Source organism: Hoplias malabaricus, chromosome 6, assembly GCF_029633855.1.
Source record: "Hoplias malabaricus isolate fHopMal1 chromosome 6, fHopMal1.hap1, whole genome shotgun sequence".
NCBI classification, from domain to species: domain Eukaryota; kingdom Metazoa; phylum Chordata; class Actinopteri; order Characiformes; family Erythrinidae; genus Hoplias; species Hoplias malabaricus.
In genome coordinates, this window is record NC_089805.1 from 16,195,454 (window position 1) to 16,210,887 (window position 15,434).

At 38.5% G+C, this 15,434-nt stretch overlaps 1 protein-coding gene across 3 annotated transcripts in view; it reads right to left on the minus strand.

Annotated features, from left to right (window-relative positions):
* The window catches only part of epb41a (erythrocyte membrane protein band 4.1a), a 166,827-nt gene that overhangs the window by 53,948 nt on the left and 97,445 nt on the right, over window positions 1-15,434 (minus strand). For all 3 annotated transcript variants that reach the window (XM_066675380.1, XM_066675382.1, XM_066675379.1), the window contains exon 12: window positions 810-1,060. In XM_066675380.1, the coding sequence (XP_066531477.1) occupies window positions 810-1,060 (251 nt within the window). The remainder of the gene's footprint in view (window positions 1-809; window positions 1,061-15,434) is intronic.

Genomic DNA, 15,434 nt, shown 5'->3' on the forward strand with positions numbered 1-15,434 from the left:
ATAATTTTGGGATGAATTAGGACAGAGACTGCAACATCAGTGTCTGACCTCACAAATGCTCTTCTGGATGGATGGGCTTACCTAAAGAAACACTCCAAAAGGGTGTCAGTCTTCCAGAAGGGTGAATGTGGTTTGTGTGTTCAAAATGAGGAATACCAGCCATATTAAATGGTATAAAATCTGTGGTTTGTGTGTTTTAAATAAAGAAAGTGAGGAAAAAGGAATGTGTTTTAAACCTTGCATATTTTCCTATTTAAGATGGAAAAGAAAATTCAAATAAATACCAACAATAATACCAACAGGCTTTTAATATAACTCAATTATGGTGGAATTAAATGTCAGAATATCATATTGTGGATAAGAAGTCTTCCTCCTAATATGACATTTTTGTGGATGGGAAAAAACAATAAGAAATATAACAGGTCTTTCTAGTGAAAAATGTAAGATGGCAATGGAAAGTCAAACATGATGCTGGTAAATACAGGAGAAATTACATTGGCTTGTTCACTTTTTTGCCTTGCAAAAATGTAGAAAAATATTTCAATGCAATTACGTACACTTTTCTCTTTAAACAGGTTAATGATGACATATTCTTTTTAGCTATGAAGGGCCAAGATTCTCACGTCAACTCATCTATTGCTCAGTTGTGTAGTTTCATTATTCCTAAACCTGGTAACCCACGTGAGGTTTGCATCTGGTGAGAAGGGGGCAGACTACCGCAATACCCATTTTAAACATTTGCTGCCTGTATTAAAGATTTTTCCATTAAAGTACATTTCAAATAACAATAAAAACTGGAACTGTCATACCTTCAACTCCGGTGTGCCATCAAGTTTGGTGCTGTGTGATTTGGAGGCCTCGATCACATGGACATCTGTCTTTACCTCTCCTTTCTTTTCACCTGAGCGTGATTGCCTGCTGGTGGGCATGGCAGTCTCGTTATGCTCTGCCCGCACTGCTGACATAATCACAAGGGATGGAGCAGCATCACCAGGGGAGATGTGAGATATAACAGGAGCGCTGACGGGACGTACTGTTTTATCAGGGGTGGACACCATAGCTGGATAAAGGAAAGGAGGGCCAACTTTAAGAATTTGGTTATCATAATAATCATAATAATTTAAGATTTGAGAAGATCAGGATGTAATTACATCTTGCCTAACAAAATCCTCTCTCAAAAAGTGTTACTGACATATCACCTATAAGGTAATAATAATTTACATATGATTTAGAGGAAACATTTAAATGAATAATAATAATCATCAAACCATATTTACACATTTTTTATTTTGGTACAAAAGTGCATTGCAATGAATGAGTTGCAAAGTTTGTATGTGACTGAAAAAAATGCATAGCTAAAAGTTAACCTGGAAAGACAGTAGTGTGCAAAAAATATATGCATGCGATTCAGTCAGACAGCTCCTCCTAATTTTTCTCTTGAATTTTCTGCCTTTGAGAGCCTTGGCTTGTGAGTTTGTCTTTGTTTACCAAAATTTTGAATAAACAAAAACAATCTCACAGTAGGCACTACTATTAAAAAAAAAAGCTTCACCTCAACCAGTAAACCTTCATTTGCGATACATAATGGCAGTGAAAATGCTTTAGAATGAATGTGCAATGGAATAAATCCAAGTACTGGAGATGAGACACATAGCTTCTATTTCAAGTGGATCAATAAGACCGTCGGCTACCATAGACCATGCTAGTCTCTTGCCAAGTCAGAGGCTGCTTGAGCCATGGCTGAGTACATAACAAATGCATGTGTTTATGAGTGAAAAGGCTCCATTGAAAGTGACAAAGACTAGTGTGGAAGCAACCCTAGTAGCTCTAAAACATGAAAAGTTCATAGCCCCAGCCATCTGTAAGGTAAAAATATTGGAGGCTGAATCAGAAAATGAGTGTGAAGAGAAACATTCAAAATAACCTTCTGATTGCATTCATGAATTCAGATGTGAAAAATCCAGGGATCCACCTGAAAATGTAATATTGATGCTACAACATGGCAGCCTCAGAACTGAATGCAAGTGATTATACCATAGCCACCACTCAACAAATATCCCTGGCTGAGTGAGTTTGGTAGGGTCTTAGCATACTGATAACTTTTTCAGGACTCACAAAATTTAACAATGATCTTGAGAATTTTTGTTCATAGAAGACATCTGTGATTAACACCACAAAGTGAACGCACCTTTCATCTAATGTGCAATTAGAAAACTGTTATGGCTCCCCAGAGTTTGTGGAAAACACACTCTTGGATAGGATTGACATCTTCCCAATAATTAACAGCAACATGGCTGTAAACCTTTTAAGGAGTTTAAAGATGTTCTCCAGGAAGCCGTGCCGGAAAACACCGTCAGCGACATGCTCCCTGTCCATCTCCGGATACGTAAGGTCACATGGTCTCATGTCTCTCATGGCTCAAGGGTTGGTACTGAAAGTTTGCTGGGATAAACAATAGCATTTCTTAGAACTTAGGGTAATAATTATCATAGAGAAGTTCCCTCATATATTAATCTCCCTGTTCCCTCATGTATCACGGTAATCGATTTCATTATATGAATGTATAATCAATATTAATTATTTGATATTATTATTAATAAACCAGTTGTGTGATAAAGCCAATACTTGGTTATTTGTTTTTGTGTGCACCTTTCTTGTACGGAATTATAACTTCTAGTTCAGATTCAATTTCAGAGTCAAGAACCCAAGGCGGGTCAATGAGCATAATTCATTAATAATAACTAATTCTAGCTAATTCTGCTGTATAATATGTGAAGATGACCTACTTGTCTAAGCTAAAATTAAGACAGGTAAGGACACTACATATTATCTAATGACTCCTAAACACAGAGTTTAGCAAAATTAATTAAATAATTAATTATTATTATCATTGACTCCGCTATGTAGTGCTTATGCCACCGCACCGTGTGCATTACTATTTCTGCTACAATCATATAAATTCTCCTAATTACAAATTGTTGAGGATTGTGCTTTGTTAATTTTAGCTGTTAGGTATTCCAAAACTAGAGATGCAAAAATTCATAAACGAAGTTTGAGGGGTAATCCAGAGTTGTATAATGGTTTTTTTGATAGCTGTTAAACCTGCCAATAACATCCTTCCTTTATTCAAAGTAAATTAAAATGCTGAGTCATCATTTAAGGGTACACAAGTGTAGCAAAAGCGGAATGGTGAGATCCATTACATTAGACAATATGCCTACTGCAGAAGACCGTATGTCTACTACATTGGGGCATTCCCAAAACAAAAATGTATATATGTTTACTATATTCATTTTACCTTGAAGAGATAAAAGGCATAGTAGACCATCTTTGAGTATCATACTGAATGTCACGAAGAGTTTTTACAAACAAAATTATCCTTAGCAATCCTCATTATGTCTAGATATATCCTAATACCTAAATAAATAAAGTAATATTTTATAGGAATGTTAGCAGGTAAGGTAGAAGGCATAAGATGATTTAAGTAATATCAGAGCAGACTTGTCCAAATTTATTTTATAACATCTAAATTCCTCAAATAATTGCAAAACATGGGGTACTGATGATTCGATTTTCGAAAAAAAAAAATATAGAATCAGCAAAAATCAAAATACAGGTTCATTTGTTGTCAGTTTGTCATGAATTGCTGTCATTGTTTCCTTTGCTTGTCATGTGTGTAAAAGCACATGGCTCTTTGTTTTGTTTTTGTTCCTGTCTCCCTCCTCTGCCTTAGCTCCACCCTCATGGTGCCTCCTTTGTAGCCCTGCCCCCTTGTAATCTGTCACAGGTGTTCCTAGTTAATGGTATGTATTTTGTGTCAGACTTTCTTTGGTGGACATTTCCCTTCCGTGTGCGTGTGTGGTCCTTTGGTCTCTCTCTCGTTCATTAGTATTTGTCTGTCTGTTAGTATTTCTCTATCTCTCTCTAGTCTGTTAGTATTTCTCTATCTTTGTCTAGTCTGTTAGTATTTCTCTTTAATATAAGTATCTCTGTCTCAGCTACCCTGCATAAGTATCATCTATCTGTATCTATGTTTCCGTAACTCTAGTCTAGGTTTCTTTGTGTTTGTCTCTCTAGTCCAGGTTTCTTTGTATCTGTCTCTCTAGCATAAGGCCTCTCTGTACCTGTCTCTCAATCTAGATATCTCTATGTAAATATCCATGTCTAGGTCTTTGTTGTAGAATCTCTGTTAAAGAATCTATGTCTTTGTTCTTTGTCTGTGTTCTGAATAAAACTGCTGTGTTATAGCATTTGCGTCTGCCTCCCTCAGTCAACCCAGACCTGACACAGTTATAATCATCAAATTAAAAGAAATAAACATTTGAAATAAATCAACTTTTTCATAATATTCTAATTTTATGACTAGCACCTGTATAATGAGCATGATCATAAACTATTATAGGTTTATATGATATAGTTATGGTTTGGCTCTGCCTGATAATTTGAGCCAAGGGCTTTATACAAAGAGAAAACAGGTGGGGATAAGAGACAACTTTGATGTGTGCCTCGTTTAAGTTTAAATGGGGATAATTTCAAGCCTGGGTTACACATACATAACATAAACATACATAAGTGTTCTGGTCATATACATAAATTTCTATCCAAGTAGTACAGCCCATATATATTCCCATTCATGTCTATCGAAAGATTTCATTGCATCATGAGAAAAGACTGTCCTAGATTCAACAAAAAATCCACCATATCCAAAATATGCAGTAATCTACGTAAATTATCAGAGGCAAATCGCCCCTTAATAAAACCTGTCTGGTCATAATGTATCAGTTTATCCACAAATGGGTCTATTCTATGAACCAGACTTTTGGCAAAGAGCTTTATGCCTCAATTAATCAATTAAATAAGTCTGTAATTAACACAGTTAATCCCTTTTTTAGAAGGAGAGAGATAAGAGCCATGTTTTGATCTCTGTGAAAACAGTTCTTCTAACTTCTATCGCATAGTTAAAGAAATTCAAAGTTGGCTTTCCAAGTTTATTTATCGTTACACTTATATAGCACCTTTCTAGATAGTGGCAGCATACTCTCAACCAGGGAAGACCGTCCACCTGGAGGACTGCTTCAGTCACTAGGGTTTCACCCAGGAAAGGGCGCCAATCCATATCTGGGCATACACACATTCACTCCCACACATAAAGACCCATTCACTCACAACAGGACAGTTATTACAGAAGCCAATTCACCTAACCTAACCACGTTTTTGGTCTGTGGGAGGAAACCAGAGACCCCAGCGGAAACCCACGCAGGGAGAATATGGAAACTCCATCCAGATAGGACTTGAACCCAAGATCCCGGCGCTAGGAGACGATTTATAAAGTTCAGAATAAAAAAAACCTTAAAAGGCATTATTAACAGCTAATCAATAAGACATTTGAGTCCTTTATAGCATATATATCTGCTTTGGATGGATTTTCCTTCAGCCATAAAGCAAGAAGATGAGTAACTCTTTCTCCCTCAGCATAATAAGTTTACAGGGTAAGATGTAAAATAAACTCAGCCTTAGAGAGACGTCATTTATTATGTTCAGATTGTAAAATTGCAAGAACAGATAAATGATCCAAATGGTTTTGTTTTTGTTTAGCTTCAAGTAGATATATTTTAAATTCCAATTCGTTAAATCTTTGATTTCTCTTGGTATTGGGATTGCAAGTAAAAGAAATACAAAAACCTTTTATAAAGTATTTTGTTACTTCCCAAAAATCTGCAGATTGTCAGAATGTGCACAGTTAATTATAAGAAATTCCTCCAAACCTGTATTTATTTGCTCTATAAAAGTTACTTCAGGAAAGAAGTAAAAAAGTACCCATCAGTAAAGAAGTATTAAAATGTCATCTAGCAGCCTTTGTCTGTATAACATCTGAAAGACAAAAAGAACAGACAACAGGGGCATAATCCAAAAGCAAATTAAAAAGAATACCTGCTTATAAAAATGAAATCAATACGAGATAAAGATTTATGTTTATTAGAAAAAAGTATAAAAGATACTCCCACATCTGGCAGAGCTTTGACTGCATCCCGGGGGAGGCCGGTGACATTGAGTCCGAATGGGCTATGTTCCGGACCTCTATTGTTGAGGCGGCTGAACGGAGGTGTGCCTGCAAGGTTGTCGGTGCCTGTCGTGGTGGCAATCCCCGCACTTGGTGATCGACACCCTGGGTGAGGGAGGCTGTCAAGCTGAAGAAAGAGTCCTATCAAGCCTGGTTGGCTCAGAAGACTCCAGATGCAGCTGACAGGTACCGAAGAGCCAAGCGGCTCGCGGCTTATGCTGTCACTGAGGCAAAAACTCGGGTGTGGGAGGAGTTTGGTGAGGACATGGAAAACGACTTTCGGTCGGCTTGTCTATCACTGGGGCTGAGGTGGCTGAGGTGGTAGGAAAACTCCTTGGCGGTAGGGCCCTGGGGGTGGATGAGATTCGCCCCGGGTTCCTCAAGGCTCTGGATGTTGTGGGGCTGTCCTGGCTGACAAGTCTTTGCAACATCGCGTGGACATCAGGAGCAGTGCCTCTGGACTGGTAGACTGGGGTGATGGTCCCCCTTTTAAAGAAGGGGGATCGGAGGAAGTGTTCCAAATATAGGGGATCACACTCCTCAGCCTCCCCCGGTAAGATCTATGTGGGGGTACTGGTGAAGAGAGTCCGACTGATAGTTGAACCTCGGATCCAGGAGGAACAATGCAGATTCTGCCCGTGGAACACAGGACCAACTCTTTACCCTCTCTAGGATCCTGGAGGGTGCATGGGAGTTTGCTCAACCAGTCTACACGTGTTTTGTGGATCTGGAGAAGGCATTAGACCGTGTCCCTTAGGATATTCTGTGGGGGGTGCCCTGGGAGTATGGGGTACTGGGCTCTTTGCTACGAGCCATCCAGTCCCTGCATAAACAGAGCAGGAGTCTGGTTTGTATGGCTGGCAGTAAGTCCGACTAGTTTCCAGTCGGAGCTGGACTGTTGGTTCTGTTCATAATTTTTATGGACAGAATTTCTCGGCATAGCCAAGTGGTGGAAAGTGTCTGGTTTGGTGGCCTCAAGATTCCATGTCTGCTTTTTGTGGATGATGTGGTCTTGTTGGCTTCATCGAGCCGGGACCTCCAGCTCTTGTTGGGACCAGTTTGCAGCCGAGTGTGAAGCGGTAGGGATGGGGATCAGCAAGTCCAAATCTGAGTCCATGGTCCTCAGTAGGAAAAGGGTGGAGTGCTCTCTCCAGGTTGGAAGTGAGATCCTGCCTCAAGTGGAGGAGTTTAAATACCTCAGGGTCTTGTTCACGAGTGAGGGAAAGATGGAGCAGGAGATTGACAGGTGGATCGGTGCAGCGTCAGCAGTAATGGACTCTATACCTGTCCGTGGGTGTGAAGAGAGAGCTGAGCAGAAAAGCAAAGCTCTTGATTTACCATTCAATCTCCATCACAACTCTTACCTATGGTCACAAGCTTTGGGTAGTGACCAAAAGATTGAGATCGTGGGTACAAGCGGCTGAAATGAGTTTTCTCCGCAGGATGTCTGGACTGTCCCTTAGAGACAGGGTTAGGAGCTTTGACATCCAGGAGAGACTCTGAGTGGAGCCGCTGCTCCTCCACATTGAGAGGAGCCACCTGAGGTGGTTCGGGGATCTGGTCCGGATGCCTCCTGGACACCTTCCTGGTGAGGTGTTTGGGCATGTCCAACGGGACGGAGGCCCCAGAACAGACCAAGAATGCTAGAGAGACTACATGTCTCAACTGGCCTGGGAACGCCTCGGTATACCCGAGGAGGTGCTGGAAGCAGTGGCTGGGGAGAGGGAGGTCTGGGTTTCTTTACTCAGACTGCTTCCCCCGTGACCCAGATTCAGATAAGTGGTGGAAAATGGATGGATGGATGGATGGATGGATGAACTACAGTGAGAAAGAGAAAGTGTTATGGCAAGCAGGGAAACAAAATGATTTTCTTTTCCAGAACCGAACAGTGTACTTTGACCAAGATTACTCACTGGAGATCCAGAGAAGAAGGAAACAGGTCTGAGAAGTGATCAAGAAATTAAAAGAAAAGAACATTAGAGCCTAGTCACTTTACATGGATCAGGGTCGCACTGGACACAGTTGTACTCTAGTCGATGCACAGACATTTTATGACCTGGGAATCAAGATCAAAGTATAAGAGCAAGACCAACTAGAGGATTTCCACAGGACTAATGTAGACCAGCGAGCGCATAGCTTAGAAACTATTAGAGACACTACACAAATTGTGAATAAAAACTGAATGCAATGATGTCAAATGTCAATATTTTATTCGTAATAGAGCATAGATGACAGATCAAAAGTTTAAAGTTTAAAAAAAAAAGTTTAAAAGAGTAAATGTAACATTTTAAAGGAAAAATATGTTCACTCAAAATTTCATGGCGTCAACAAATCCCAAAAAAGTTGGGACAAGGCCATTTTTTACCACTGTGTGGCATCCCCCTTTCTTCTTACAACACTCAACAGACGTCTGGGGACAGAGGAGACCAGTTTCTCAAGTTTAGAAATAGGAATGCTCTCCCATTTCATGTCTAATACAGGCCTCTAACTGTTCAATCGCCTTGGGCCTTCTTTGTCGCACCTTCCTCTTTATGATGTGCAAAATGTTCTCTATAGGTGAAAAATCTGGACTGCAGGCTGGCCATTTCAGTACCCGGATCCTTCTCCTACGTAGCCATGATTTTGTGATTGCTGCAGAATGTGGTCTGGCATTATCTTGTTGAAAAATGCAGGGTCTTCCCTGAAAGAGATGACGTCTAGATGGGAGCATATGTTGTTCTAGAACCTGAACATAGTTCTCTGCATTAATGGTGCCTTTCCAGACATGCAAGCTGCCCATGCCACAAGCACTCATGCAACCCCATACCATCAGTGATGCAGGCTTCTGAACGGAGCGTTGATAACAACTTGGGTTATCCTTGTCCTCTCTGGTCTGGATGACATGGTGTCCCAGTGTTCCATAAAGAACTTCAAATCGTGACTCATCTGAGCACAGAACAGTCTTCCATTTTGCCACACTCCATTTTAAAAGACCCCTGGCCCAGTGCAAACATCTGAGCTTGTGGAGCTTGCTTAGAAATGGCTTCCTCTTTGCACTGTAGAGTTTCAGCTGGCAACGGCGGATGGCATGGTGGATTTTGTTCACTGACAATGCTTTCTGGAAGTATTCCTGAGCCCATTCTGTTATTTCCTTGACAGTGGCATTCCTGTTTGAGGTATGTTTAAGGGTCCGGAGATCACGAGCATCCAGTAGAGTTTTACGGCCTTGACCCTTATGCACAGCAATTGTTCCAGATTCTCAGAATTTTTTGATGATGTTATGCACGGTTGATGATGATAACTTAAAAGTCTTTGCTATTTTACGCTGGGTAACACTATTCTGGTATTGCTGCACTATCTTTCTGTGCAACAATGGTGGAATTGGTGATCCTCTTATCATCTTGGCTCTGAGAGAGACACTGAAACTCTGAGAAGCTCTTTTTATACCCAATCATGTTGTCAATTGACCTAATTAGTGTTAATTGGTCTTCCAGCTGTTCGTTATATGCTCAATTTCCTTTTTCCAGCCACTTATTGCTACTTGTCCAAACTTTTTTGGGATTTGCTGACACTGTGAAATTTTGAGTGAACATATTTTTTCTTTAAAATGTTCTGTCATCTATGTTTTATTACCAATAAAATATTGACATTTGCCATCTCCACATCATTGCATTCAGTTTTTATTCACAATTTGTTTAGTGTCCCTGCTTTTTTGGAATCCGGTTTGTATATGTCATGTTGGTATATATAAAGCAGGTCAAATTATTGATTTATTAAAATAGTGAATTAGCTTAGTATGAACAAATTAACTTTAGTATGTAAATTGTAGTGAACTCAGGACATGGATCTTCAAATTCAATCTCTCTCAAGTTAATCGGATGCCCCAAGTTAGGATCTCGTTTATTCAAAGGCCACAAAGCAGACCTTTTGTTTAAGTTACTCTGGTTCCGCTAAAGATCACAGAAGATTGGGGATGACCCAGTCACCAAAACTTGCAGTGGGCACCTTTTGTAAATAATATCTATTATCTGGGAGCCAGGAGGGCTGTAGGCTGACAACATTCACCATTGTCATTTAAAAAACTTAATCAAGACAGCTTTTACCTTTCTGATCTATTCAAACTATGGAATTCCAGTATTAAAAAAGTAAAGAAATCAATATTCCTCAGTTCAATACGGAGTGTAGATCACAACCAAACACTGAGACTTGACACATGACAATTAATCTGACACTAAACATGACCTATAAATAAAGACTCTGAACAAAGCTTTCAGGAGCAACTGTGTCCACACATTGGACGAGGGCACCCAATACTTCTTGTTGTACATTTTTCTTTTCTTATAATGATAAATTCTTTCTTAATCAAGGTTGTATAATCTTAAAAAAAACTTTATTACATTCCTGAGTCACTGAGGTAACTCACCCAGATTGTAAAATTGAATATGTTGTTTCTGCTTTTGTATTTAATGGTGACGTCCTGCCATAAAATTCCCCCAGAATAAAATAAAACAAATTTATTTAACTTACATCTGTTAAAATGTTTTTCATAAGATCAATGACCCAATGACTCTGTAATCTAAACCAGGAGAAACTCATTCAGAAACCACAAGAATGGATAAAGTCCTAAATGCTTGGTTTAACATAACTTTAAAGGAACCCTTCTTTATTTTATATATTACTCTGTATTTGGGTTAAAACTGTTTTCTTTATATGCTCTGTGTAACTGTGGAACAACCACCAGGAAAGATCCCAACCTACTACGGAACATATTTAATATCTTTTGTCATAAGCAAAACAAGGTGACTTAGTCTGACAAAATCCCTATTGTCTCTCAGGACTAAGTGCCACCCTGGAACCCTGGAGGCCAATCACTAGTAGCTCTGCCAAACCCTCAGAATCAGAGACGGGACCTACAGAACTCTTGAAATACACCCATGCAGAATGAATCTTCAGTCAGTAACTGTAACAACAGTCAGTTAATCTGAAAGTCAGTCAGTCGAGTCAGTAAAGGAGTCAAGGAGTCGGAAGTCAGCAAGTACCTGGAATCATTGGGCGCAAGGCGGGAATACACCCTGGAGGGGGCGCCAGTCCTTCACAGGGCAACACAGACACACACACATTCACTCACACCTACAGACACTTTCGAGTCGCCAATCCACCTGCAACGTGTGTTTTTGGACTGTGGGAGGAAACCGGAGCTGTTGATATCTTCTCTGAATTTTATGCAGAGCTATATATGACTCCCCCTTCAATGTACATAAAGAGTAAAATATTAAGGGCTTATTTCAGAAGGTTAAACTACCTACACTAACTGAAATTGAGGCACAATAAATTATATAATCTATTTCAGCATTAGAAATTAATAGGGTAATTATAAAGCTCAAAACAACAAATCCACAGTGGTAGATGGGCACAGAGAAAAAGTTATGCATGTTTCAAAAAAGAACTTGAATTATGTTAAAAGTATGTAATTATTCTCTTGTATTCTCTTGAAGAGGGACCCATACAAAAGCTGGTCAGAAGAAATCAATTCTGTCATACATAAAGAATGGAAAGATCCTCCTAGCTGCACTTCATATAGTCCAGTATGTTTATTATGTACAGATTTAAAGAGGTTAGGTACAGCATTTGTAAAAAGAACACAAAAATAATAAACAAATGAATTGGTCCAGACCAAACTGGTTTTAAACCAGGAAGACAGGCAATATAACATAGGATGAACTTTTAGCATATGTACACTAGCTAAAGAGACAAATTGCAAAATGCTCCTAAGTCCGGATGCAGAAATAGCATTTAACAGAGTTGATAGGCAATATTTAGAATTTGCTCTAGACAAAATGAGATTCCACACAGATTTCTTTCAGTGGATCAGAACCTTATATAACAATCCAGTAGCAAGGGTTACAATCAGTGGGCACACATCTAAATTATTCCTTTTAAAAATAGGAACCACACAAGAGTGCCTGTTGTCCCCATTAATTTTTGCAATCAGCATAGAACCAAACCCCTAGCAAACTAATCCTAACAATAAAGTGTGTATTAGAAGGAGCTACTCATAAGATCTCACTCTATGCAAATGAAATAACGTTATACTTAACAGAACCTTTAATATCTATTCCAGCTATTCAGCAATGCCCAAAATAGTTTGGTGAAATATCTGGACACAAGCTTAATTAGTCAAAATCTGAGGCCAAATAGGAAGTTGGCTATGTTCCTTACAAGGGGATGTTGCATATAATTGGTTACAACTGTCCTTTCCTGGAGACACTTTTAATATTAAAGTGAAATTATAAATGGAAATGAATGTAATAATTGAAAATGATACCTTGATACCTGGGAAGACTCTGAAAAGGGGTATAAATTAACCATCATAGAAAGAATTAAATGGAATTTAAAAATGAGATATTTTTAATTGTGGATTTATATTAGATAAAAATACAAAATTGTACTGGAAAGGATTGTGGCAACCTTGGAGACCATACTCATATCTTCTAGTATTGCCTAAAGCTGAAGCAATACTGGGAAAGCATCTGTAAGGAACTATACACTATTCAAGATTTAGCTCTAGACACACAGGTGTATATTATTGGATTAATTCCTGAGAATGTTTGAGACAAAAGTACTATATACATAGCTAATATACTTCTTAATAATAAAGTTAATAGTAGCAAGAAATATTATTAATATGTGATTGGCGCAAGAAAGTTAAGAACCTACTCTTAATGGAAGAGCAAAACAACACCTTGTCTAAATAGTTGGGCAAATCAGAACGGGGTTCAAGTTTGTGGAATTTTCATAATCTCAGTAAATAATCTAAGAAGTTTTTATACAACTATTAGATGGAATATGTAACAAGGACTGCTGCTTGTATAAGTTTTTTTTTTTTTTTTTTTTTACATTTTCCTCTTCCCCTCATCTTTTACCTTATATTGATTACAGAATATGAAACATAGTATTGAGTGTTTATCTTAAAATCTTAAATAAAAAGTAAAAAAAAGTAATGGTTAATTCCTTGTTAATAGCTAATTAATTGCATGCTAAATGTTAATTAACCATTAAGAAGCCAACCTTAAAATATTACCAAAGTATAAAAAGTATTACCAAATGTTATTTTGTGCGCTGGATTGTAACAAGAGGTTTGAATACCCTTGTTTCATCATGTTAAGAAAGTAACTAATGTAGCAGGTGATTTTAGATTATAACATACAATATTATTTACACACTATAATGGCTGCAGTTCATTAGTTTGCTAGTTACTTTAGAGAACAAAGGAGGGGTAAAAATTTACTATCAATGTTTGCTCTTTCTTTTACACAATGATGTTGCAGGACATTCCAAATGAAGGGGTTTAAACAACTAAAATCCCCTTTGTATGGGTCCAGTGGAACAGAATGCAGTTCTACAGTGTGTCTTTGTAAGTTTGATTTCAGTCAAAATAAAAATACAAGTTTACAGAACAAATTCTATAAAAAAATGAATGATGTCCATGAAAAAGGCAGAGACAGAGAGAAAGAAACAAGAAAAATGGGGAGCTGTATTACCCTACAGCATCGGACTGTCGAACACTTATCTAATCGCAAAATAGGCAGATGGCCCCAGCACTGCGCTAATGGTGACCTCTGAACCTGAGTTCAAACCAGACAAACAGCATGGACCAACAGTGCCCCCAAGTGGACATTTGCAAAATCATATGCCACCCTAATCATTTTTCTCTCTCTCCCTCTAAAAGAGAATTATCTCAGACACACATGTTTCTGTTGAATCTAAGCATGTATTATGCAATGTGTTATGAATGTTATCCTCTGTTATTCTCAGGTGACTGTCTACTAACTAATCGAGTGACGTTAATGTTTTAACCACGAAGAAAGATTCCTGTCTCAATTTAGAAGAATGTTAATTAATCTCTAATAACTAGAAAGTTGGCAATATACTCCATCTGTTATATTCAAGTATATACGATTGATTCTAGGATGTTCCATTTTCGCCAAACCATAAGTGATTTTTATTTCTCTGGAACTTGAGACGGTCACATGTACTGCCCAAACCCAGGAAGCAATCAGAGAATGGCGACCTCCCAATTGGGCATGACCGTGCCACCTATGAAAAAGGAGTTCGCTCAGTGCTGCTGCGCTCTGCTTCTTCTACAGACTTCTGCTACACTTTCTTCTACACACTTCTTTTTACGCTCTTCCTTTTCTGAAGCTGACGGAGCCGACTCTCAAGAAGACTCTTAAAAGATCGATCTTCATGCGAACTAACAGGGGATGCCTTTTGTCAGTTAGCATTGCAATACAGAAGTTAAAACAGCACAAAAGTCGATTAGCTCTGTGGGTAACTTTCAACTTTTTTATTTTGTGTTCGTCGTTTTTGTAGCCCAATTAAAGTTTAATTTTATGACTGATCGAAGCAGGTGAAACTTATTTTGGCCAGATTAAGATACCACCTCGGAGATTATTTGATAGCTAATATGTTAGCGTTATACTCTGACGGCGTTGTTTCTGAGGATTTCCAGGATTTGAACAGCGAGCTTCCTTTCAACGTCCCCCTTCACTCCAGGGACGATCCAGCCAGGCCAGCAGTCCTCTATGAAGGGAATTCCCCAACTGACGTCACACCATCTAAGGACGTTGAAAGTGGCTGACTCATCCTGGAGGGAATTTCCTCCCTATGAAGCCTACCTTCAGCCATGACACGGGGAGGACAGGAAGCCAAGAGCCGGAGAATGGAGATTAAATCTGCTGGACCCATCGGCTTGATTTTAACAGCGACAAGAGTAAGCAAGCAGAAATTCCTCATTTTCAGAAGCTGATGCTTAATTAAGACTCTTGATAAATTTACAGATTAATTAAATCTCATTTAGCAACACTTATTAGTCACAAGTCATATAGCCTAGCCAATTATTAAAATCGGAATGGTTTCATCTGCGTTGATTTCGTTGAGATTTTGATGATGATGCTATGTTTAACAGATTACTACCATTCCTCTTAATAAAGTAATTCTGATTTGACATAATACGGTGTGTGGAGTCTATTCCTAAGAGTCTGAAAATCCTGAAAACTCACCCCTAGCGTTTACAGTTTTTCAATCTCTGATAAATTATTAATATTGTTATCTAAATTCAGTAATAATAATAATAATTATAAGTGATAATCACCATGTATGGGACAATTACTAAAAATGATCAAAACCTATAATTTATGTTTATTTTGCAGTAATTTAATTTTTTGGACTATGGGTTTAAGATATTTAGATTCCATGCGATAGTTTACAGTTTCTGTAATATTTAGTTTTAAACGAGATAATTTAATGTTTCTTGTGTGTTAGTTCATAGTGGTACTGCAGTGTCAGTATAAAGGGGTATTGTCTCTTTAAGAAAGGTGCTGTGGGGAGGGAA